General features: G+C 42.3%; 1 protein-coding gene across 2 annotated transcripts in view; it reads left to right on the plus strand.

Moving 5' to 3' along the window:
- Window positions 1-25,632, plus strand: part of KSR2 (kinase suppressor of ras 2) — a 707,775-nt gene extending 682,143 nt beyond the window's left edge. Inside the window, exons 18-20 of one of the 2 annotated variants that reach the window (XM_073625662.1) lie at window positions 6,834-6,963; window positions 16,515-16,648; window positions 23,316-25,632. In XM_073625662.1, coding sequence (XP_073481763.1) covers window positions 6,834-6,963; window positions 16,515-16,648; window positions 23,316-23,322 — 271 coding nt within the window. In that variant the 3' untranslated portion in view covers window positions 23,323-25,632. Of the gene's footprint in view, window positions 1-6,833; window positions 6,964-16,514; window positions 16,653-23,315 lie in introns of those variants that run through there. The other variant, XM_073625672.1, reaches the window with a different exon arrangement.
- Window positions 25,633-25,935: the final 303 nt, after the last annotated feature.

Genomic DNA, 25,935 nt, shown 5'->3' on the forward strand with positions numbered 1-25,935 from the left:
GCAGACTCTGCGTGGCATTATGGACAGGGCACTGGAGGCAGAGCAGCAGGAGGAAAAGGAGCACTTCCTTTCCTCTCAAGGCCCACTTTATCCAGACACCATCATTCCTATGTCACAGAACACACAGGAGGATAGAGGGGAGGAGGAGGTTCCTGGCACTTTCATAGGCTTCGAAGAAGAGGAAGACATGCGTCAATCTGTAAGCAATGGCTTTCCAACCCCAGGACCCTTGGGAGTAGCACGTGGCTGGGAGGAGGAAGTTCCAGATGCTGTCATCCTGAGTGACCCCGAGGAGTCTGCTTCTCAAGCCTCAGCAAATTTGAATGAGGACAACCTCATGCTTCAAAGCCTGCAAAAGGACACAAGAATACGTGCCATAAAGGAGAAGGATGATTACTAGTTGGCAACCCTCCTTGACCACCATTATAAGGGGAAGGTCTCAGAACTCATCCTGTCCCCACAGAGAGTGCAGAAGAGAAACTTTTTTCCTGACTCCAGTAGGTTACAGTGTTATGAAAAATGTAGTTTTGAATCTTCTGTTGGTCAAGAGAGGAGCATTGGAGAAGGTGTCCGCCTAAGTGAGGCTTTTCAGAATTTTTTTAGTCCTCGCCACTCAGGGCTGTCAGCTTCCACATCCCATCGGCAGCATCTGCATCACATGGTAGACGATTACCTCGGGGCCAAGACAGAGATGGAGAGCTTTCCAGCTGAAAATTCACTGACTTACTGGGTCATGAGAACAGACCACTGGCCAGAAGCATGCTATTGAGTTGTTGGGCTGCCCTGCATCGAGCGTGCTTTCAGAATGGGCATTTAGTGCTGTAAGAGGTTTTGTTACTGATCATAGAACGCGTCTGTCCACAGACTCCATGGACCGTTTGACTTTTATAAAAATTAATCAGTCCTGGATTACTAGCTATGAAGCCCCTGATGCTGATGTCACTGATTAAGTGTTTTTGAGATGTGGAATCTCTGCAGGACTTCAAGGCTGCCTAGCTTTGAGGGTGTTCAAGCATTTCATCTGGAAGAATGTTTTTGGTATAGGTTTCAACACCCAAAGACCAATTTTTCAGCACCTGCTTGACAGGTGCATATCATTGCAATTTTTTTTGCATTCATCAAGAGCACCTCTATAGAGTTACGGTGGGAAGGCGCCCCCGACACCCAAAGAGTAATTTTTCTGCACCTTTTTGACAGGTGCATATCATTGCAATTTGTTACAGCAAGGCCAATTCTTGCTTTCATCAAGAGTACTTCTATAGGGTTATGGTGGGAAGGCGCCACCAACACCCAAAGACCAATTTTTACGCACCTGTTACGTCGATCCAAAGTCAAAGTGACACAAGAATGTATCCAAGAAATCTCTAATCTTGTTTCCAGTCCACTACATTGTGGCCTCATCATACACACTGGCTCCCCAGCTGTTGCTGAGCAAAATAAAGGCAGCTTGCAAGGAAAATTTCATTTTTTTTGGCTTTATAAATGCAATTATTGCTACAGCAGATTCTAGACATGGTACAGATCTGCCACTTTACAGGTAGACTAAGGGGACCCCCCAGGCACTATATTAGAAGGATTTTGTAATTTTTATGCTTTCACTTTAAAATTCAAAAAATCACTGCTCATTTAAAAATGGCATTTTTCATAAACTTTTTTTTATTGATACATATCCCCCAGGGCAGGACCCGGACCCCTATAACCATTGTATGCCCAATTACTTGCATATAAGCCTTAAAAATGGGCACTTTTGATCTTTGACGTTCGGGTCCCACTGAATTTAATGGGGTTTGTTATTTGGGTCCGAACTTTCACGGTGTTCGAAAGCTCTGGTGTGAACCGAACAGGGGTCCGTGTGGCCTATCCCTACTCGTAAGATCCAGAATAGGTGTGTGTCAGCTGGGCTAAGCAGGGAAATCCAGGAGCTATGGGGGAGCCACCGTGTGGATTGCCATAAACAGTGCTGGGGAGGAAACAACCATGGGCTGTGGCAAATAAAACCCGTGGAGACAACGTTGGAAGCGGCGTCTAGTGATGACGTCACTTGCTGCACCAGCCACATCTAGCGATGACATTACTTGGAGAGCAAGCTGATTGTGTCATGTTGACATGACTTGACAAGACGCGGGAGCGCAAAACATGTCGTTATAGCGGGACCAATCGGCTTGCTCTCAAAGTGTTTCCTCCTCCCTGGCTTCTGCTCCTGTTTGCTGGCGCAGCGAGTGACTTCATCGCTAGATGCCGTTTCCAACATTGTCTTCACGGGGATTACTTGCCACAGCCCACGGTTGTTTCCTCCCCAGCACCGCGTATGGCAATTCACACAGTGGCTCCCCAGCAGCTCCTGGATTTCCCTGCTTAGCCCAGCTGACAGACACCAGCTTACAAGTGGGGAGACACATCTCAGACTTCTCCAACTGCGCACAAGAAAGCACTATATATCCCTCGGAGGTTGTTTACAACACCAGGCACAAGTAATTGCATGGCTTTTTAATTTTATGATTTTTCATTCAAATAAACTATAATTTCTTGTAGTTACCAGTAGTTTCTCACCAAAACTGGTATTCCAACCATTTTTGCCAGCTATTACACAGGAAATACAGCTACACCTGGACCTAAGCGCTTATGGATTTTATTTGCAGCTATTTTTTATGGTTCTTCTCCCCAGGAGCAAGTCCTAGCAGCTAAGGTCTGCTGGATTGCCAATTTATCGTTTCCTCTACTATGTTGTCCCTTTCATCAGCCGCCTGATCATTTTTGTGGCTAAACCAGTGTCACCATTACTTTATTTGACCCAGTTTGTCATCAGGCTGTGCTGTACAGCAAAGAACAATATGTCTGCTAAGCAGGACTGAGAACAGAGAGGGCATTGGGGACTGCTCTGTCTACAGCTGTTGATGCCTGGAATCGCAGGGTGGTGGAAGAAAAATAGGAGGTCGTCTTATGCTGGGGCTGCTTTCAATGCTTTGTCAATACAAGTAAAAGGTGCAAACACTTAGCGTTCTAATGCAACCCAATTGATGTGTAGGAAGTCCATAAAAACTCCATGAAACATAAATATCATGAAATGTCATAAAAGTCCATACACCGAGAGCTGTCACCATGTGGGAATAGAAGCCAGATTCCAGCAAAGCTGTAACTAGAACAAAGGATAGAGGCGCCTCTAAGTGTTTGCACCTTTTACTTGTATTGAAAAAGCATTGAAAGCAGCCCCAGCATAAGAAGACCTCCTATTGCATGGGAGTATCCTGGGGCGATGCAATATCCGGAGGGATAGAAACCAGAGCTGGGTTGGCTGACATGGATGACGGTCAGCATTGCTGGAGGTTGTGATGACTGAGACACCTCGTGGACCAGAGTGACCCGCAAACTTCTTGGTTACCTAGATGACGCGTTTCGCGCGCATGCGCTTTTTCAAAGCCATGAAAGTGGGCAACTGGGAGGATTAAATAGTGTATAGGGGTGGGGAGTAAACAGAGCAATGGGAGAGGGCAACCCCTCGTTGCTCGGGAAGATAAACATTAAGAATATACATAGTTTTACACAATCAGAACATCATAAGTGTTATATATACGTAATGGGCAAGCAATTTAAAAAATGTAATAACAACAATAAAGATATAAAAAATAGTAAAAAAATAAAAAATCCCAAAATAATCACTTCCAAATGTAAACATGTATGTTAAAAATATATATTAATGTATAAAGGTATATGTAGAGAAACCTGTGCACATATATTCACACCCAAGCATGCCCACATGAAATATGCCGAAGAACAAATGTAAAATATATGCATAGGTGCGATTCCTAGTGGACAGTTCAACAGACTGAGGAGAAATTGTTCGAGAGTGGACGATTATGTCATACAGGGTGGCTCGATGATAAAAAAATTTGAAGAAAAGGGATATCCACGGGAGCTAGTTCAAGACGCTTTCTTGTCCCACATGAATCCCCCTTCCAGAAAGAAAATTCCAGCTGAATTGAATGACAACCATACAGTCAGATTTGTGTCAACCTTTAATGACTAGTTCAAGTCAGTCTCCAGAATAATAAAAAAATATATAATATTTTATTATTAGATCAGCGTCTGGCCCCTGAGTTACAAGAAGCTCCCCAAGTAACCTTCAGAAGAGCACAGACTATGAAAAATATATTAGCACCAAGCAAAATTATAAATAAGTCCACCAGATCCCCCCTAGACATTAGATTATACTTTGACAACAGGACAGGCATTTTGTCAGTGTAAAAAAATCGATTGCCTGACCTGTCAATTTATAACTCATGGCAGCAATAAGATTACCACTAATATAGGTAAAAGTTATATAATTTAACAATTCATCACATGCTCTACAGATTTTGATATATATGCTTTACGGTGTCCCTGCGGCCTTTTATACGTGGGTCGCACTATACATGCTTTACGCACAAGAATTGGTGATCACCATAAACTAATCAAGAAAGGATGTGATGAACATAGCGTTCCACTGCATTTTCATTGTATGCATAATGATGATATTACATTTCTGGAAGTTTTTGTTATAGAGACCATCCCCAAAGGAACCTTGACTGCAAATGAGAGATTTTCCCTATTATGCAAGAGGGAAGTATTTTGGATATATATGTTCGACTCTCTTGCCCCCAAATGATTAAACAAGGATTTAGAAACATGCAGTTTTGTCTAGTTCCTTTTATAGCCCCCCCCCCCCTTTTTTTCACCTCCCTCCTCCTTCTTCATTCTCCTTTTGCCCTTTTTTTCCCTCCCCCCCACCTCTCCACCTCCCTAGTCCCTTTTTCCCTTTTCTCCCTTCTCTCCCCCGGTTTTTCTCCCCTTCCCTTGTCTTTTTATTTTACTCTTTAGGTCATTGTTTCACGTTGTTTAAATCACACCTATGCATATATTTTACATTCGTTGGTTGGTATAATTCATGTGGGCATGCTTGGGTGTGAATATATGCCCACAGGTTTCTCTACATATACCTTCATACATTTATATATATTTTTAACATATGTGTTTACATTTGGAATTGATTATTTGGGGATTTTTTATTGTTATTTTATTTTTTTATTATTTGTTATATTTTTATTGTTATTATTATATTTTTGGAATTGCTTGCCCATTACGTATATATAACACTAATGATGTTCTGACTGTGTAAAACTATGTATATTCTTATTGTTTATCTTCAGATCAAGAGGTCAGTTAACAAATTGCCCTGCCCCATTGCTCTGTTAACTCCCCGCCCCTATACACTATTTAAACCTTCCGGCTGCCCACTCTCATGACTTTGAAAAAACGCATGCGCACAAAAACGCCAGTAGTCATCAACCCTGTCCTCAGGGCCCACTAACAGGCCGGGTTTGCAAGATAACTCAAATACATCACAGGTGATATCATTTGCTGCTCAGTGATTGCAGTCTTCAAGTCTGAATCTCCCCAAGGTAAAACATAAAACCTGGAATGTTAGTGGGCCCTGAGGACAGGGTTGATGACCACTGGTCTAGGCAACCAAGAAGCTTGCAAGTCACTCTGGTCCATGAGGTGTCTCAGTCATCACAACCTCCAACAACACTGACCGTCATCCATGTCAGCCAACCCAGCTCTGGTTTCCATCCCTCCGGATATTGCATCGCCCCAGGACACTCCCACGCAGTGGTGAGCAGCAACCATTGTGTCTGGTTACACCAGGAGAGAGCAGCGGGAACTCATCTGCAGCATCGCTGCACTTTCTCCCCCTCCTGTCAGCACTCCAGTGGGTCTAGCATCCCTGACACGTGAAGCACGGAGTCTGGCTCTCCACCTCCCGCCGACTGCTGCCTCCTCCTCCAGCATGTCCAGCCATCCTCCATACGTTGGTGAGCGGGTCTTACATTCGGCTGCAGCACAGCAGGGGCATTGGCGCACCCCCCCCCCCCCGCTGTGAGGGGTTTCCCCATACCCGAATGCTGTCAGCTCCTTGTTGCCTTTTACTTTTTATCACTCCCCATTCCTTCTTGCTTGACAACTTGGATCTTATGATTATCATTGATTAAACTAGCTGTATTTACGTTCCACTGCCTGTTGTGAGACAGCTTTTTCTACTAACCCATTGAGCGCTGGATTGTTTTGTTGAGTTCTGGAATTAAAGGCACCAAGGCATATTTACTAAGGGTGTTGAGCATGTTCACATGAACTAAAGAGTGAAGATTCACTCCAATTATCCAGTCATGTGCAGATAAATAAATAATAATTTGCTTTACACGTGATTGGTTTAAAGGAAATAAATCTCTCTTTTTGTTTGAATCTCAATGCTTTTATTAAATCAATGTCATTTTACTGTATGAAACAGTAGAATGTATGTCTTCTTAGTCATATCAGTCTTTCTACAATATACAGTGCAGACTGCAGACAGGCTGAATTTATAGAAATCTGTGTTTACAATTGACTGGACTGTGATGATAGCTTTCAAAGCACAGAGGAAAAAAGGCGGAAGCAAAATAAGTGTCTGTTGCACTATACTTGGAATACAATTTATTTAATGTTTTTTGATTTTTAGAGATATGTATATTATAGTTAGGTAACCTCTTAGGCATATTTTACTAGTTTAATTTTACTTACAACTTGAACAAAAAGCTTTTGAGATTTACATATAGGTAAATGATTCCCAGGCAATGTAGATAATTAAAAATAATAGTCTGGCATTACAATCACCCGTCATGTCTAATGTCTGTCCCTGACTAGTTGCCCTGGGCATGATCTATGGTATTTTCATGAGCCTGTATGGAATAAAGACTGAATGCAAACACTGCTGGTGGCATGAGCCTGACGTAGGATAACACTGATCTTTTCTTACCCCACAGAACTATTTGGTATGAGTTACATGCCAGAGAATGGCCATTCAAAAGTCAGCCAGCAGAAGCAATTATATGGCAAGTAGGAACAGGCATGAAGCCAAATCTTAGCCAAATCGGAATGGGAAAGGAAATATCGGTGAGATAATGTCTTATATCTTTATGTGTAATCAATACAGTGATGAACCAGACCACTGAAAACTGATATGATAACCCTGCTAAATTATATCTGCAACTTTGTTAATATCCCTGAAGAATCCACTGGCGGGATTTGCCAGTGGTTGCTTGTGACTCCAGCCTCTCCCAAAATAGACACACAAAGATGTTTTTTGGGATATTCTAGCTATTTTTCTTTTTTGCAGAGACTATATTATTGTTTGGTTTTGAAATACAAGAGCAGTTAAGGCTGAATTGGGGCTACTGGGAGGAAGAAGCAATATGCTTATTATGGTGGACTGACTCTTTACAGGGAATACATAGTGATTTGTATACTTTTTCTTTATTATGCTAAGTCTAAAGGAAGGGAAAGGGGATAGGAACTTTGAATGCAGCACGTAGGTATAAAGAATTCAGTTTATTATATAAATTAACATACAAACGCATAATCATGAATAAGTGTATATCTAATACAATTCAAATAACTGATACGATTCATAAAAATGTATATCTATACATACAATCTAGACGAGTTGCCACATGATTATAAACGATTAATATCAAAAATTATACATACTGACAGATATCAATTGAATCATAGCGGCACAGCATATAATAGCTCTATGAATTTCGTGGATTGATCCACTCTTCAGGAGCATGCACATGAGTTCAATAAAAAGTATAATAGAAGAAGTTGCTGTATGGTCTGATCCTACCCAAGGAAAAAGGAAAATCATAAAAAATAAAATAAATATAAAACCAAATATAAAAACCCACTCTCTATCATACTTACAAGGTTGACTATATAATAAAAGTGAACAACAGAAAAATGGGGTCCCCCTAAATGGATTTTCCCGGAACTTGCACATAAATAGTATGTAGTAGAGGAGTACAAACTAATATAGAGGATAAAAAATATACTTTTATTTAATAAAGAATTTCATTTTTTAAAAACATTGTGGACATCATAAGCAACAAAAACATAATACATGATTGACATAGTACGTGAAAATCAGTCAACAGTGATGTTGTATACAGAAAAAATCTCTTTTTCAAGCCCAACGCATTTTGGGGTACATAATATTTCAGTCCTTCTTCAGGGGCATAATTGAAAAGAGGGGTTTATCTGAAAATGTTTTGTTGGTTACTCTGAGGAAAAGTTTAAAAGCCACATGAAAAGGCAAGGCGTGCTAAGAAAGATGGTAAACAAATGTATTTTTGTGGATACAGATGCTGTTCCTTGAATACTGTAATTTTAACTAGGTGTTGATGGATAACAAGTTTCCTCAAGGAGGTACAAGGCTTCACCTACCCCTGCCCCCCCGGACGCGTGCAGGCCAGAGCGATATACTGGGGCCAAAAGAGGCAACCCTTAATTAAGTAGTGTATAGATTCGGCTGAACACGCATCCCAGCATCCGGCAGGTAGAGCGCCATGGCGCTCTACCTGCCGGATGCTGGGATGCGTGGTCAGCCGAATCTATACACTACTTAGTTAAGGGTTGCCTCTTTTGGCCCCAGTATATCGGCCCTTCTCCCCTGATTGCTCAGTTTGGTCAGGCATCCCACTGTAGGAAGTGGTTCCAAACTTCTTCCATTTATGGATGATGGAGACCACTGTGCTCATTGGGACCCGCAGAAATTGTTCTGTACCCTTCCCCAGATCTGTGCCTTCATACAATCCTGTCTCTGAGGTCTACAGACAATTCCTTGGACTTCATAGCTTGGTTTGTGCTCTGACAAGCACTGTTAACTGTAGGACCTTATATAGACAGTTGTGTGTCTTTCCAAATCATGTCCAATCAACCACATTTACCACATGTGGACTCCAATCAGGTTGTAGAAATATAAATGGGGTGGTTGGCGCTACCCTGATTAAACAATATACGTGCACAAAAAATAATAGGTAAGTGACTAATACCCAATGGGGCTAGAACGTGCTTAATCTATAAGCGGTGATAGTGGGTATATAAATGTACCTCTCTTGTGAAGACTAAGTATATGTGTATGTACCTTCCAGTAATGGGTTTGACCGTGCCTACACACACATGTGAATAAACCAAATACTAAACCATAAAAAACCTAAGCAAATATAAATAATACAAATAGTGTACACAAAGAGTTGTGCAAATTATTGAGGTAAACCATATATGTGCATAGCAAATTCCATCGGGTCAAAGAATGTACGCAAATAGACTATACACACTTGACTAGAGGCGTAACATGTGCACGCAAATGTGGTTAGCCAACTGTCCAGCAGTGAACCAAAATATGTGCAAAAAGTGATAAAAACAAAGTACAAGTCCCAAAAAAGATGATACAAAATGTTAATTATATTTAAAACAACCACAGAAAATTGCTTGAGGTGACTTCTGTGCTCGTCAAACAGGTGACTGTAGTGCTCCCCCTCTCTGGTCCCCACTCACCAGACGTAATAACCCCTGCAGGGGTAGTAGGCATGTGTGGGTGACTTTACATAAGACTCCTCTTCAGCTAGCTCGGTATCCCATCTGGTGATGCATTCATCTCCTGTAGCTGGCTGCTCACTATCAGGTTTCCGAGGCTGTCTCCACACGCTCGAGGGTAAAGCACTTGGTCAGCGTATGTCCTGAAAATCGTTCCCCAGTTCGGTCCTCATATAAAGGAAGAATGGGCTCCCATTGTGTAGTATTAAAAATATTATTTATTAAAATAAAAGTGAAAACAAAAAAGCTTCCCACCAGCAAGTGTGAGAAAGCTGCAGAAATACAATCTGCAGTAGGTAGGGAAAGCTGGTCCGCAGAGTGCATACCACCTGCATTCCAACCCTCCTACTTCCTACTTCTGTATCGGGTAAGACGTGAAAGTGTAGCCCCACCTTACGCATTTCGTCATCAGACGTTCTCAAAGGCGGCGCCACCTTTCCACATAGAACGGCTAATGTACAACGGACATACAAGTTACTCCCCCTCCCGGAATGTGACCAATGGGCACTACACAATGTTAAAAGCCAATGAAAGATTAAGGGGATGAGAAAATAACCATATCCAGCGCGCATCAAGCGGCATTAACCCCATGCGGTAGTAAAACCTGTATGTGTCCGTTCTACCTGGGAAGTCTTATTATGGGCAAGAATAAAACAAGGCATATAACATAAAGTATACAATACATCACGTATAAAAGCTTGATAGTGGGTAATAATATATCAGCAAAAAAAAGTGAAGTGCTGTAGAGATGGTTGTTCTTCTGGAAGGTTCTTGTCTCTCCACAGAGAAATGCTGAAGCTCTGTCAGAGTGACCATTGGGTTCTTCCCTGACTAAGGCCCTTCTCCCCTGATTGCTCAGTTTGGTCAGGCATCCCACTGTAGGAAGTGGTTCCAAACATCTTCCATTTATGGATGATGGAGACCACTGTGCTCATTGGGACCTGCAGAAATTGTTCTGTACCCTTCCCCAGATCTGTGCCTTCATACAATCCTGTCTCGGAGGTCTACAGACAATTCCTTGGACTTCATAGCTTGGTTTGTGCTCTGACATGCACTGTTAACTGTAGGACCTTATATAGACAGTTGTGTGTCTTTCCAAATCATGTCCAATCAACCACATTTACCACATGTGGTCTCCAATCAAGTTGTAGAAATATAAATGGGGTGGTTGGCGCTACCCTGATTAAACAATATACGTGCACAAAAAATAATAGGTAAGTGACTAATACCCAATGGGGCTAGAACGTGCTTAATCTATAAGCGGTGATAGTGGGTATATAAATGTACCTCTCTTGTGAAGACTAAGTATATGTGTATGTACCTTCCAGTAATGGGTTTGACTGTGCCTACACACACATGTGAATAAACCAAATGCTAAACCATAAAAAGGATGATCAGTGGAAACAGGATGCACCTGAGCTAAATTTTTGAGTGTCATGGCAAAGGCTGTGAATACTTATGTACATGTGATTTTTTTTTCATTTTTTAGGGTGCTTTCACACTGAGTCGGCGTCGACGGTAAAGCAACGCTATTCTTAGCGCCGCTTTACCGACGTTTTAGCTCCGCTATTTGACCACTAGCGGGGCGCTTGTAACCCCTGCTAGCGGCTGAAAAAGGGTTAAATCCGCCCGCAGAGCGCCTCTGCAGCGTCGCTGCCCCATTGATTATAATGGGCAGGGGCGCTTTAGGAGCGGTGTATACACCGCTCCTACAGCGCTGCAAAGATGCTGCTTGCAGGACTTTTTTACCGTCCTGTAAGCGCACCGCTGCAGTGTGAAAGCACTCGGACTTTCACACTGGAGAGACAGGAGAGGCTCTTTACAGGTGCTATGCAGGCACTATTTTTAGCGCTGTAGCGCCTGTAAAGTGCCTCAGTGTGAAAGCAGCCTAATTGTTAATACATTTGCAAAGATTTCAAACTAACTTCTTCCACGTTGTCATTATGGGGTATTGTTTGTAGAATTTTGAGGAAAATAATCAATTAAATTTAATCAATTTTGGAATAAGGCTGTAACATAACAAAATGTGGAAAAAGTGAAGCGCTGTACTATACATGCTCCTGTTTACAGTTACAGAAGTAGTAAAATATGTTCGAGACATGTATACAATTATTTGCTTGCCTAGACTGGTAAGACTTATGATACAGTATTTTAGGAGATATACAGAGAAATCTTTTCAAGACCATTAGCATAACAAATATGCTGAACCATTACTACTCTGTGGAATATTTTGCAGCTTACCAATAATCCTTAATTCTTCTGTTTAAAAGGAAAGTATTGTCTTTCGATAAACATGTAAATAACATCAATTTGATATGAATAATCTTATTGATTAATGTTAATTTGTTATATCTTGTTTTTGTGTTTTTTTTTATCAGCATGGGGTCAGTCATATTTGTTCTTTACATATGTGAGCTCCAGTTGCACCTCAGCAGAATAAAAAAAAATACTGTCTGCCTGGTTGCTAACTTATTCTAACCAATGTTTACAGCAAAGCAAGTAATTGCACAGAGTCTGATGGCTATTCTACAACTGCCTATGTTAATACAATAGAATATGGAAGACCAGCATGTAAAACTGTGATGGCTATTAGCATGCTTTAGGCTCCTTGTAAAATGGCATTATTAACTCAAAATAGGTGCTCATTGACAGTACAACCTGGTGTTCCTTTAGGCTGGGTTCACACTGGCGTGATGTTAGATATCGCATGTGATTCGCACCACACTGCTGTGCAGATCACTTGCAATGTCTGTGCGATGCATTTGCAATTTATTTGCACCAAAAAGATGCAGGACCCTTTTGTGGTCCGCACTGGAATCAGATCGCAAGGGTGTGAACACCCATGAAATCCGATTCCTGCACCATGTGACAGTTCGCTCTGCGATATGCGAACCGATCTGGAGGTGTCATTAACTTTCTATTGACACCTGCAGCGGTTCGCATAGGGCAGTGTACACTAGTGTGAACCGCCACTCCAGAGCTTGAGAAAATGCACTGTGTCACAAGCCAGGTCAAGCACTTTTATTGTTTTTTCTCAACCATTCACTAATGTTTTTTGCTGAATCAGGCTTCCATGGAAATTCATGTATCCTTTCTACTAGTATTAAAAAAATATGAAAATTTAAAGACATTTGTTAACAGATGATTTGTTTAAGAATCCTATGAGAGAACAAATGTAAAATTCCTCATAATGTAATTCTAAATTCAGCCTTTATAGCTCTCTCTGGAACTTTCTCACCAGTAGGGAATAAGTCCATTTTTAATGAGAAAGAAAATATATGTTACGCTCAGAAGTGGAATGGTTAAGAGGTTCTGCCAGAGGATATGTTAAACAGCTTCAATAAAGTTAAATATACAGTGCAAGTATGAGCTTGAAGAGGCTGTAAATTATTTTCAGCAAAGCAATATATAGCAGTTATTTCTTATCTGAAACAACAGTGCAGATAAGAAATTAATTGGCTAATTTTATAGGGAAAAATAAGATTTTGCAAAGCCAAGGAACCCATGAAAACCTATCAGCAGACATGCTGACTGCGCTAAAGTGCAGAAAGGTAAGTCCTGAATGGTTTCTATGGGTAACAACAAGCCCATACAGTGCAAAGGAACAGATTTTGCTTTAATTTCCAACCCCTCTTCAGCATATACTTTCTTACTTATCCTGCATTGACAAAGCCCAGGTTCGCTTTGGAAGGCTTATGCCATAGCCAAAAATGTGATACATTGTGAAGATCAATATAAAGAAATTGGATCCCCAGCACTTTCTTGTCATGTTGGCTAGGCCTTCCAGATGAATCCTGAAAGTTGGATGTCAACAGAATCGATCCACAATTCAAGTAATTTGTTAAGATATGATGACTGTAAAATCATTGCTAATATGTGGCTAAAAAAATATGCAGTGACTGTAGCAAAACAAAGCATTTTGCAGGATATATAATATGTGTGACATTTTATATATATTTCTTATATATATATATATATATATATATATATATATATATATATATATATATATATTTATTTATTTATTTATTTCAAGCAGGGGTTGATTTACTAAAACTGGAGAGTGCAAAATCTGATGCAGCTCTGCATAGAAACCAATCAGCTTCCAACTTCAGCTTGTTTAGTTTTGACAAAAAAACAACTTGGAAGCAGAACATGCCCACAACTTTGAAGATTTTTTTTTTTTTATTGTGAAGCAAACAACAAATAGGACAAAATAACAGAAAAAGTCAATGTGCATAACTATTCACCCCCCTAAAGTCAATACTTTGTAGAACCACTTCTTGCGGCTATCACAGCTCCAAGTCGCTTTGGATAAGTCTCTATGAGCTTACCACATCTTACCACTGGGATTTTTGCCCATTCCTCCTTGCAAAACTGCTCCAGCTCCTTCAAGTTGGATGGTTTCTGCTTGTGAACAGCAATCTTTAAGTCTGAACACAGATTTTCTATTGGATTGAGGTCTGGGCTTTGACTAGGCCATTCCAAAACATTTACATGTTTCCCCTTAAACCACTCAAGTGTTGCTTTAGCAGTGTGTTTGGGGTCATTGTCCTGCTGGAAGGTGAACCTCCATCCTAGCCTCAAATCACACACAGAGTGGTACAGGTTTTGCTCAAGAATATCCCTGTATTTAACACCATCCATTTTTCCCTCAACCCTGACCAGTTTCCCAGTCCCGACTGTTGAAAAATTGTGTTTTTTTGGGTGATGTGATGTGTTGGGTTTGCGCCAGACATAGTGTTTTCTCTGATGAACAAAAAGTAAAATTTTAGTCTCATCAGACCAGAGCACCTTCCTCCATACATTTTGGGAGTCTCCTACATGCCTTTTCGCAAACTCAGTACGTGCCATTTTGTTTTTTGCTGAAAGTAATGGCTTTCTTCTGGCCACTCTGCCATAAAGCCCAACAGTATGGAGCGCACCGCTTATTGTTGTCCTATGTACAGATACTTCAGTCTCTGCTGTGGAACTCTGCACCTCCTCCAGGGTTACCTTAGGTCTCTGTGCTGCCTCTCTGATTAATGCCCTCCTTGCCCGGTCCATGAGTTTTGGTGTGCGGCCGTCTCTTGGCCGGTTTGCTGTTGTGCCATGTTCTTTCTATTTGGTTATGATAGATTTGATGGTGCTCCAAGGGATCATCAAAGATTTGGATATTTTTTTATAACCTAACCCTGACTTGTACTTCTCAACAACATTGTCCCTTACTTGTTTGGAGAGTTCCTTGGTCTTCATGGAAGTGTTTGGTTAGTGGTGCCTCTTGCTTAGGTGTTGCAGCCTCTGTGGCCTTTCAAAAAGGTGTGTATATGTAATGTCAGATCATGTGACACTTAGATAGCACACAGGTGGACATCATTTCACTAATTATGTGACTTCAGAAGGTAATTGGTTGCACCAGAGTTTTTTATGGGCTTCATAACAAAGGGGGTGAATACACATTAATGCATGAAATTTTTTCACAAGAGCACTTTAATGCACCATATTTATCTGTGGAATATTTAAGCACTTTAATGCTGTTTATATATCTTATGTGGGTGCACTTTATATAGATTTATGTATAGTTACACGTGTTATAACATGTAATTGCATAGGATTGCAATATATGTACAAGATATAATTGCATAGGATTGCGATATATGTACAAGATATAATCGCATAGGATTTCAATATATGTATAGTGGTTTTATTATAATATTTGATTAGAGATAACATTATCAGTATTGTGTGTGGTGGTCACGTGACATAATTTGGAGCAGCATTTTATTAGATTATTGTAAGTATGCCCATGCTTTGTGTGAGAACTAACTTGTTAAAATGACAACTTTGTAAAATAAAATCAAGTTTTATTTTCCAAAAAAAGTATCTACCTTTCAAAAATGGGTAATTTGGGGGTGGGCTTGTACTCTTTTGGTATTTTAGGTAGGGCCTCAAGAAACAAAATAGGCATAGTGTGTAGACTCAATACCCTTCACACAGTCCAAATAATATACACTTTTTTAACCAATGAACTGTAGCAAAATACATTTAGGCTGAAATAATAATAAAAAAAAAAACAGTGGTGAATAAATGTCACCAAAAAAAGCTTTATATGTCTCAAAAATTATATATAAATATATAAATATTATATAACATTTATTTGGGTACAATGTTGCATGACAGAGTTCAACATTGTAATTGTTAGTCAAAGTATCACAATACTGAAAATGGTTAGGACAGGGAGGAGGTTTAACATGCTGGGCTTCAAGTGGTTAAGTTATACAGTTGCCAAACTAAAGGCACCAGTATCTTTAATATTAGATAAGACCACCTTCAGACTAATAACCTGCTTATTTTTTGTTAGAGGATAAGACCAACAACAGTGACATGTCTGTTGTACATGGAGACTGGTATGCTCTGTCACCCCATTTTCTTGGGTACTAGAGTGGCCCACTCACCTTGGCTTTTGGGATACAGCTCCAATTGCGATATTCCCATTCTTCCGATTGCATGCTCCATGACATTGAATCAAATAAGAAATCGAAATCTAATAATGGCTGTGACTGGTGTGCAGACCCAGGTTCAAGTGTAGATCCCCTCAGCCATCGAATGACCTAAGAGCTTCTAACTGATTTAATAATCGATATCTCTATGTTTAATTTATGGAAGGTTAAAGTGTAATTTAGGGAGGCTTTAAAGCCAAGCATATTTGTCTTGGATAGAGTGAAGGGGCATTATTACTCCTGCCATATTTTTATTGCTGTCTTAGGGATATACACTCAATCTATTAGCCTTAGTGACCATTATCACTGCTGAAAAGTGAAAAAAACTTTTTTTTATAAATTACCACTGGAACAGGAATAGAGTGTAAATCTTCCAATAGGGACACTTGTTCTGGTGACAACTTTGTAGGAGGCATTTTGCTTACATTGGAGAAATTGCCCTTCACTTCCTGTTGTCTCTGCGGGTCAGGAAGTGAAAGGGAAATCACCCCATTGGGGCACAGTTATACTTTTTTTGTATTTTTTTTCCTTCTATGCCAGAACATCTCTAGTCTGTATCTCAGATCATATTATTGTGTCATACTTTGTTAGGACATTCTACTTTTCTGCTGGGCCTATGAGCAAGAGGAAAGACCAAGTTTTACCAAATTGATGGAGATGCTGGAAAAACTGCCAAAGCGGAACAGGCGCCTCTCTCATCCAGGTCACTTTTGGAAATCAGCCGAGTGAGTAACTCACCTAAACTATTTTTCTTTACAAGGTCTTAGTTGATATTACATGTGCTTTGATTTAAAAGGACTTAGCTATGCAAAAGATCATTGTTTCATGTTAGCCCTTAGTTCCAGATAGTGTTATATTTACTGCTAGTGTAAGGCACCCTCAAACGATTTTGACCTTTCTACAATTAAAGATGTGGCTTAAGCAACCAATAAATAACATAACTTTAGCAGTGCAACATTGACTTATTGTATCTCTGAAACTTTTCAAAAATGTCAAACTTTCAAGCAATCAATGTGCAGTCAGACACACTCCAAAGTTGATTTTGTAAAATGCTTTGGAATTGTTTACATCAGGGATAGGCAACCTTACAGAGGTGGAGATCTACCTAAACAACACGGGAGAAGTCAAAGATCACCGGTCACAGTGTCGCCTCCTCACACCTGATTTAAACCTCTAATTGCAGGACTACCGTGTCGCAATTGCATGCATTGCATGGCAATCATGGGTTTAAATCAGGTGGAGAAGGCAACATATCGCCTCCTCACCACATATCAACACACACTCGGATCGCTTTTCAAAGGAGCATCACTTGTGCTCGTTCACGCGTAAAGTTGGGGGTGGTAAAACAGCAGGATACAATAGAAGTCTATGGCTAAGCGCAGCAAACCCACAGAAAAGCTGCAGGTACACTGCACCCACGGTGTGGGTAAATCACAGCACATCAGTGTGAAAGCAGCCCTATACTATAATGCCCAGTGTATTGCTTCACACTGACCTGAAGATCTTCTCTTTCCTGCTGCTGGCACCACTCTGGAGACTGCTAGCCAGGATAAGAGGTAAAGTGTAGTTGGTATCACTCCACATGGGACAGGAGCCAGCACTACAGAGGAGGCATTGGCTTATATGACTCTTGCTCCCTTCTACAGCTCTAACTTTACAAGTATTCTGCCCTCTGCATTGCACTCTGTTTGATCCTCTGGAATGGCAGGTCAGCAAACCCAGACCAAGATCTATCAGTGATTTGTCCGGAATCTATTGGTAGATCGCTGTCTACAGGTTGCTGACCCCTGGTTTACATTGTGTGGGAAATTGATATAAAGGGGTTGATTTCCTGAAGGCGAATAGACATTTGAATTTGAAAGGGAAGTTGAACTTTGCAAAGAAATTATCCCCAGAGCTTAGTGAGAGAGGTGAAGCTCTGCAGACTTCCATCATTGAATCATGTGCAAGCAAAAATACTGTTTTCTTTTATTTTCCATACACATGATTGGGCATTCTTTGCAAAGTAAAAATTCATCAGATTCACTAAACTCTGGGAAAATCACTTTGAAAAGTGCAACTTCTCTTGTACAGCAAATAGCCTATTTACCTTTAGTAAATCAACGCTTTAGTCTATGCCAAGCCAAAAACTTTATTTTGTTTAATCCTGGGCTCTGTTAGAGAGATTTTGCCTCACTTTTTGTTTTGCCCCAATTTCTATCCGATGAAATTGGATAGAAATTGCGGGAAAATTTGCAGTGGAAACACAGGAAGAAATAAAACAGGACTTTTAACCCTACTCTACGAAAAAAAAAAAAGGAAAATGTTTATATTTCTGCCTGTGTTGCTGTTAGAATTTTCCCTCACTTCTTATCTGGTAAAACATTGTAAGCAGGATAGGAAATGAAGGGAAAGCTATATAATGAAACCCTGGATAGCAGTAATAACCCATCTGAAATTCTAAGCCTATCCCACGCTTTCCAAAAAAAAGAAAAAAATTTGGGCTGGACACACTTTAAATAAAAAATCTACAGATGCAAGGATGTTTAACCACATGCTGACCAGCCGCCGCAGTTGCACTGCGGCAGAATGACATGGCTGGGCGAATCAACATTATGTAGCGTCGCTTTGCCCTGTGGCCACCAGGAGGCGCGTGCGCGCCCCCCACTCGCTCCCCGAGCCGTTGTGAGTGCTCGGCGGTCTCGGTCACCGCCGGGCTCCCGCGATTGCTCGGGGGACACGGAGAACCCGGAACTGTGTGTGTGTAAACGCAAACGTAAGCGCTAACGCAAACTAGGGCACACATTAACCCCTTCACTGCCCCCTAGTGTTAACCCCTTCAAGTAACATTTGTACAGTAATCAATGCATTTTTAATTGCACTGATCACTGTATTAATGCCAATGGTCCCAAAAATGTGTCAAAATTGTCCGACGTGTCTGCCATAATGTTGCAGTCACGATAAAAATCACTGATCGCCGCCATTACTAGTAAAAAAAAAAAATATTAATAAAAATGCCATAAAACTATCCCCTATCTTGTAGACGCTATAACTTTTGCGCAAACCAATCAATATATGCTTATTGTGATTTTTTTTTACCAAAAATATGTAGAAGAATACGTATCGGCCTAAGCTGAGGAAAAAATTTTTTTTTTATATATATTTTTGGGGGATATTTATTATAGCAAAAAGTAAAAAATAATGCGTTTTTTTCAAAATGGACGCTCTTTTTTTGTTTATAGCGCAAAAAATAAAAACTGCAGAGGTGATCAAATACCACCAAAAAAAAGCTCTATTTGTGGGAAAAAAAAGGACATTAATTTTGTTTGGGAGCCACATCGCACAACCATGCAATTGTCAGTTAAAGCGACGCAGTGCCGAATCGCAAAAAGTGCTCTGGTCTTTGGCCAGCCAAATGGCCTGGGGCTGAAGCGGTTAAAATGTAATGTGTGTTTTAGAAATGTAATAGAAGTAATCTTCCTATAAAACAAAACCTGCAAATAGGCCAAGTTCATTGTTGAATTTGAAGAGTTACCGTAGGTGATACGCCAAGTGTATTTGGGTCTGTTAATGCTGCGTACACACGAGCGGACTTTCCGACATACTTCCGCCGGACAATCCGACCGTGTGTAGGCTCCGGCGGACTTTTCCAGCTGACTTTTCCCCAAAAGTCCGCCGGACCTAGATTTGAAACATGTTTTAAATCTTTCTGTCGGACTCAGTTTCTGACGGAAAGTCCGCTCGTCTATGTGCTGGTCCGACGGAAAGCCCGCCCGTTTGTATGCTGGTCCAACGGACCGGATACGACGCAAGGGCAGGGTATTGCATTTCGCACTCACTGCAATAGGAGAAACAAATTTTCCTATTGCGGCGAGCGCGGGGCATACCAGGCCCTTAGGTCTGGTATAGATTTTAAAGGGAAGCCCCTACGCCGAAAAAACGGCACGGGGTCCCCCCTAAAATCCATACCAGACCCCGATCCAAGCACGCTGCCCGGCCGGTCAGGAAAGGGGGTGGGGAGGAGCGAGCGCTCCCCCTCCTGAACCGTACCGGGCCGCATGCCCTCAACATGGGGGGGTGGGTGCTTTGTTGGAGGGGGGGCCCTGCGGGGCTCCCCCACCCCAAAGCACCTTGTCCCCATGTTGATGAGGACAAGGACCCCTTCCCGACAACCCTGGCCATTGGTTGTCGGGGTCTGCGGGCGGGGGGCTTATCGGAATCCGGGAGCCCCCTATAATAAGAGGGCCCCCAGATCCCGGCCCCCCACCCTATGTGAATGAGTATGGGGTACATGGTACCCCTACCCATTCACCTAGGGAAAAAGTGTCAATAATAAAACACACTACACAGGTTTTTAAAATAATTTATTAAACAGCTCAGGGGGGTCTTCCTCCGGCTTCGGGGGTCCCTCTGGTTCCTCTTCTCCCGGCGTCCGGTTGGTTCTTCTCCGCTCTCTCTGGCCTCTTCTCCCGGTGTTCCAGTTCTTCTGCCAGCTCCTCCACTGTCTTCATGCCGCTCTTTTGCCAGTGGAGGTCTGGGCTTCTGGGATTCTTGTTTTCTTCCCTCTTCTCTTCTCCAGATGTTGACACAACGCTCTCTCCGGTTGGACTGCTCTCTGAGCGCTCCGTTGTGACTTATATAGGCGGAGACCCCACCCCTTTATGACGTCACAGTCCCTGGGCATGCTGGGACTGTGACGTTTTAGGGGGCGTGGTCAACATCACCCGGTGACCACGCCCCCTAAAAGTCACAGTCCCAGCATGCCCAGGGACTGTGACGTCATAAGGGGGTGGGGTCTCCGCCTATATAAGTCACAACGGAGCGCTCAGAGAGCAGTCCAGCCAGAGAAAGCGTTGTGTCAACATCTGGAGAAGAGGGAAGAAGATAAGAAGCCCAGAAGTCCGGACCTCCGCTGGCAAAAGAGCGGCATGAAGACAGCGGAGGAGCCGGCAGAAGAACTGGAACACCGGGAGAAGAGGCCAGAGAGAGCGGAGAAGAACCAACCGGACGCCAGGAGAAGAGGAACCGGAGGGACCCCGAAGCCGGAAGAAGACCCCCAAGGCCGAAGGAAGACCCCCGAAGCCGGAGGAAGACCCCCCCAGAGCTGTTTAATAAATTATTTTAAAAACCTGTGTAGTGTGTTTTATTATTGACACTTTTTCCCTAGGTGAATGGGTAGGGGTACCATGTACCCCATACTCATTCACATAGGGTGGGGGGCCGGGATCTGGGGGCCCTCTTATTATAGGGGGCTCCTGGATTCCGATAAGCCCCCCGCCCGCAGACCCCGACAACCAGCGGCCAGGGTTGTTGGGAAGAGGCCCTTGTCCTCATCAACATGGGGAAAAGGTGCTTTGGGGTGGAGGGGCCCCGCAGGGTGCCCCCTCCCCCAAAGCACCCACCCCCCATGTTGAGGGCATGCGGCCTGGTACGGTTCAGGAGGGGGGTGCTCGCTCGTCCCCACCCCCTTTCCTGACCGGCCGGGCTGCGTGCTCGGATCGGGGTCTGGTATGGATCTTAGGGGGGACCCCACACCGTTTTTTCGGTGTAGGGGTTTCCCTTTATAATCCATACCAGACCTAAGGGCCTGGGATGCCCCGTGACGGGGCTCGCAAGGTGTCAATCTCGCCGATAAAAGCGGCAAGATTGACTTCCTTTTCTAGTCCTGTCGTACCTGAGTCACGTTCAAAATGAATGGACTTGCCCATGTGTGGGCAAGTCCGTTCATTCTGAAAGTCCGCCGTAACTCCGGCGAAAGTCCGTCGGAAAGACGGGCGGACCTAGCCCGCCGGAAAGTCCGGTCGTGTGTGGGCAAGTCCGTCCGTTTTTAAGTCCGGCGCACCTGGCGGACAAAGTCCGTCAGAAAGTCTGCCGGACCAAGTATGCCAGAAAGTCCGATCGTGTGTACGCAGCATTAGTGCTTTTTGTATTTTGCAGATTTGCACCACAGTCCATTTAACATGGTTTCCTATGGAACACGTTCTGTAGTGCAAATCTGCAAAATGCAAAAAGCACTAAAAATGCATAAGTGTGAATCCAGCCTAAGGCCTCTTTCACACGGACTGTCCATTCAGGTCCGCCTGTCAGTTTTTTAGGCGGACCTGAACGGACACTCCATAGAGGTCTATAGAGCGTCGGATGTCAGCGGTGACATATCCGCTGACATCCGACCCGCTCCGATCCGAAAAAGTGTAACGGAGGAAAAACCTACTTTTCCATCCGTTTTCGGATCGGATCGGGTGACGACGGACTCTACGGTCCGTCATCACCCGATCCCCCATAGGGGAGAGCGGCGCTCTGACAGGTCCATCACTGCACAGTGTGCAACGACGGACCTGTCATTTTCCTGCTCAGCGGGGATCGGCGGAGCGATCCCCGCTGAGCAAGCGGATGTTCACGGGTGGATCATCACTGATCCGCCCCATGTGAAAGAGCCCTTAGGCTACATTCACAAGGGTGATCAGGAGCATAGAGATGATTTCTGTTGCTGTGATTACAGGTGTATGCGAACAGCTGTTCCTGGGAAGCATGTACAAAGCAATAATAGTTTGACAGGAGCCACGGCTGTTTGCATGTACCTACATATCCAGCGATTTCCTGCAGTTATAAGCAGGTGTCTGACCCTCCATCTGCTATATGCCCCTGATCACCTGTGGTAATATAGCTGTCTGTAGCTGACACCTTTAAACCCATTGGGGTATATTTACTTGCCCACTTTGCAAGAGAATTTTTCCTTAGTTTAGAGAACATGGTGAAAACTCACTTTGTAAAGACTATCCTATTCACATGTAGGGAAATTAAAAAAAAATGATGTAAATCAGCAGAGCTTCACCTAATAAACGAACCTAAGGGAAAATTTCCTTGCAAAGTGTACAGCCTATATGTGTCTTTTGTAAATCAACTCGATTACCTTTCTTTGTGTAGATTAATTATCATATAGAAGTTTTTTTTTAAGACAGCATCTGTTAATGTACAGGTAACTTAATGCTTGACCAAGCTGTGGATGTGTTGAAGTATTGTCCAGAAAACTTAATTATTCAGGTGCCCATACATGGGCCAATTATTGATAGAAAAGGCCATTTTAGTTCTTCTCTTCCAGTTTTTGGTCTGTGTATAGGTCTTCCCTGATTTTTAATGTAGACATATCTACTCAGATGCTGAACAGCTGAGAAGGAAGATGCACTTTTGTTACACTATGTGTGCAGCTTAAATAAATGGTTGCTCGCATTATCTATTGCATGATTTGAGGGTTTATTAATGGCTAAATCAATTGTAGATCCAGGCAAGGGGTGCAAAGATAGAGCAGCAATGAGCAGCCCTCTCTGCCTATGTACTGGCAAGCTTAGTCTCAATTACCCTACTCTGCATATTATATTAAATATCTAGACTAACTATGACTTTCATTTTTTCCAGGCTGTGACAGATATCGGGTGTGGTACATTAGCATCTCGGTATCCCCTCTTCTACATCTGCCTTCTCCCTGTCCTGAACACTACTGTTCTTCCCCTCAAGCTATGGGAAATCTGAAGGTGGAAGAAATTGTAGGAAAGGCAGTGAAGATTAAGAGCAGGTGGGAGTATTGCACTCTAAAGCGAGAGCGAGCCCAGTGCTGCCTCATCCGCCTTAGCCAACTAATGGATGGAAGTGCTACTAAGGGAAGTCCACCTCTCCTTAGAGACTGGAGCACTAGAAGGAGGATAGAAAATGTATGATTTGGCTGGAGCAATTGACATTCTCAATGGTCACTATATGCGCTGTATTGATATATGAGGGCCAGTTATGCACATACCTCTAAAACTGACCATGTTTTTGCACCTCGATAGGCTAAAAACAGGATAGTGTGACATCATGGCTTTGCAGTCCTCTCTAGCAGTAAATGTATTAAGGGAAAAATAAATCTTGTCGTCGAGAAGGAAAATTCCTTGAGTATGCCCTTCACTATCTAAAGGGATAAATGTTAGGAATTCCAAAACACCAATTTTATTTTTTTAAGATGATTTTTTGATGAACGAACCTGAGTAGAAAATGTGAAGACTCTGTACAGTTTTAGGCATTTGACTGACTGAATGAAGGTTGTACATTGGTGACTGGAATGATTGCAAAATGTCTTGAATTATTGTGTTTTATCTGTGTCTATTTGTGTTCTTAGATTAAGTTACTGGCAGCATGCTGCTTATCTTATGCAGTACAAAGGACATGTACACAGAGCATAAATCTTCATACTTGAACACTTGTTAAAACTAACCACTACAGACGAAAAACTATTTGAATTAGATAAAGACATTTAAGCACAAGTATATAATGTTGCCATGTCTTGGTAGCAGTACTACAGTACATTATTTACTTGTGTAACCCCACTCTATATGAGGCAGGGGTTTAATTTGTATATATATATATATATATATATATATATATTCAGCAAAATTATAAACGAAACACTTTTGTGTTTACCCGTATTTATCATGAGCTAAACTTAAAGATCTATGACTTTTTCTATGTACACAGAAGGCCTGTTTCTCTCAAATATTGTTCACAAATCTGTCTAAATCTGTGTTAGTGAGCACTTCTCCTTTGCCGAGATAATCCATCCACCTCACAGGTGTGGCATATCAAGATGCTGATTAGACAGCATGATTATTGCACAGGTGTGCCTTAGGCTGGCCACAATAAAGGCCACTCTAAAATGTCAGTTTTACTGTATTTGGGGGGTCGGGGTCCAAAAACCAGTCAGTATCTGGTGTGACCACCATTTGCCTCATGCAGTGCAGCACATCTTCTTCTGCATAGAGTTGATCAGGTTGTTGATTGTGGCCTGTGGAATGTTGGTCCATTCCTCTTAAATGGCTGTGCGAAGTTTCTGGATATTGGCAGGAACTGGAACACGCTGCCGTATACGGCGATCCAGAGCATCCTAAACATGCTCAATGGGTGACATGTTCGGTGAGTTGCTGGCCATGCAAGAACTGGGATGTTTTCAGCTTCCAGGAATTGTGTATTGATCCTTTCAATATGGTGCTGTGCATTATCATGCTGCAACATGAGGTGATGGTCATGGATGAATGGGACAACAATGGGTCTCAGGATCTCGTCACAGTATCTCTGTGAATTCAAAATGACATCAATAAAAATGCACCTGTGTTTGTTGTCCAAAGCATATGCCTGCCCATACCATAACCCCACCGCCACCATGGGCCACTCGATCCACAACATTGACTGCAGCAAACCGCTCAGCTACACAATGCCATACATGCTGTCTGCCATCTGCCCTGTACAGTGAAAACTGGGATTCATCCGTGAAGAGAACACCTCTCCAAAGTGCCAGACGCCATTGAATGTGAACATTTGCCCACTCAAGTCGGTTACGACGACGAACTGCAGTCAAGTTGAGACCCCTATGAGGACGACGAGCATGCAGATGAGCTTCCTTAACACGGTTTCTTGGAGGTGAAGATCCTGGATGTGGAGGTCCTGGGCTGGTGTGGTTACTCGTGGTCTGCGGTTATGAGGCCAGTTGGATTTACTGCCAAATTCACTGAAGCTCTTTTGGAGACGGCAGCTTATGGTAGAGAAATGAACATTCAATTCAAGGGCAACAGCTGTGGTGGACATTCCTGCAGTCAGCATGCCAATTGCATGCTCCCTCAAAACTTTTAACATCTGTGGCATTGTGTTGTGTGATAAAACTGCACATTTTAGAGTGGCCTTTTATTGTGACCAGCCTAAGGCACACCTGTGCAATAATCATGCTGTCTAATCAGCATCTTGATATGCCACACCTGTGAGGTGGATGGATTATCTTGGCAAAGCAGAAGTGCTCACTAACACAGATTTGGACAGATTTGTGAACAATATTTGAGAGAAATAGTCCTTTTGTGTACATAGAGAAAGTCGTAGACCTTTAAATTCAGCTCAAATAGGGGCAAACACAAAAGTGTTGCGTTTATAATTTTCTCAGTATATATATATATATATATATATATATATATATATATATATATATATACACACACACACATGTACACATGCGCACACA

The sequence above is a fragment of the Aquarana catesbeiana genome, linkage group LG01 (assembly GCF_042186555.1).
Source record: "Aquarana catesbeiana isolate 2022-GZ linkage group LG01, ASM4218655v1, whole genome shotgun sequence".
In the NCBI taxonomy this organism is placed as follows: domain Eukaryota; kingdom Metazoa; phylum Chordata; class Amphibia; order Anura; family Ranidae; genus Aquarana; species Aquarana catesbeiana.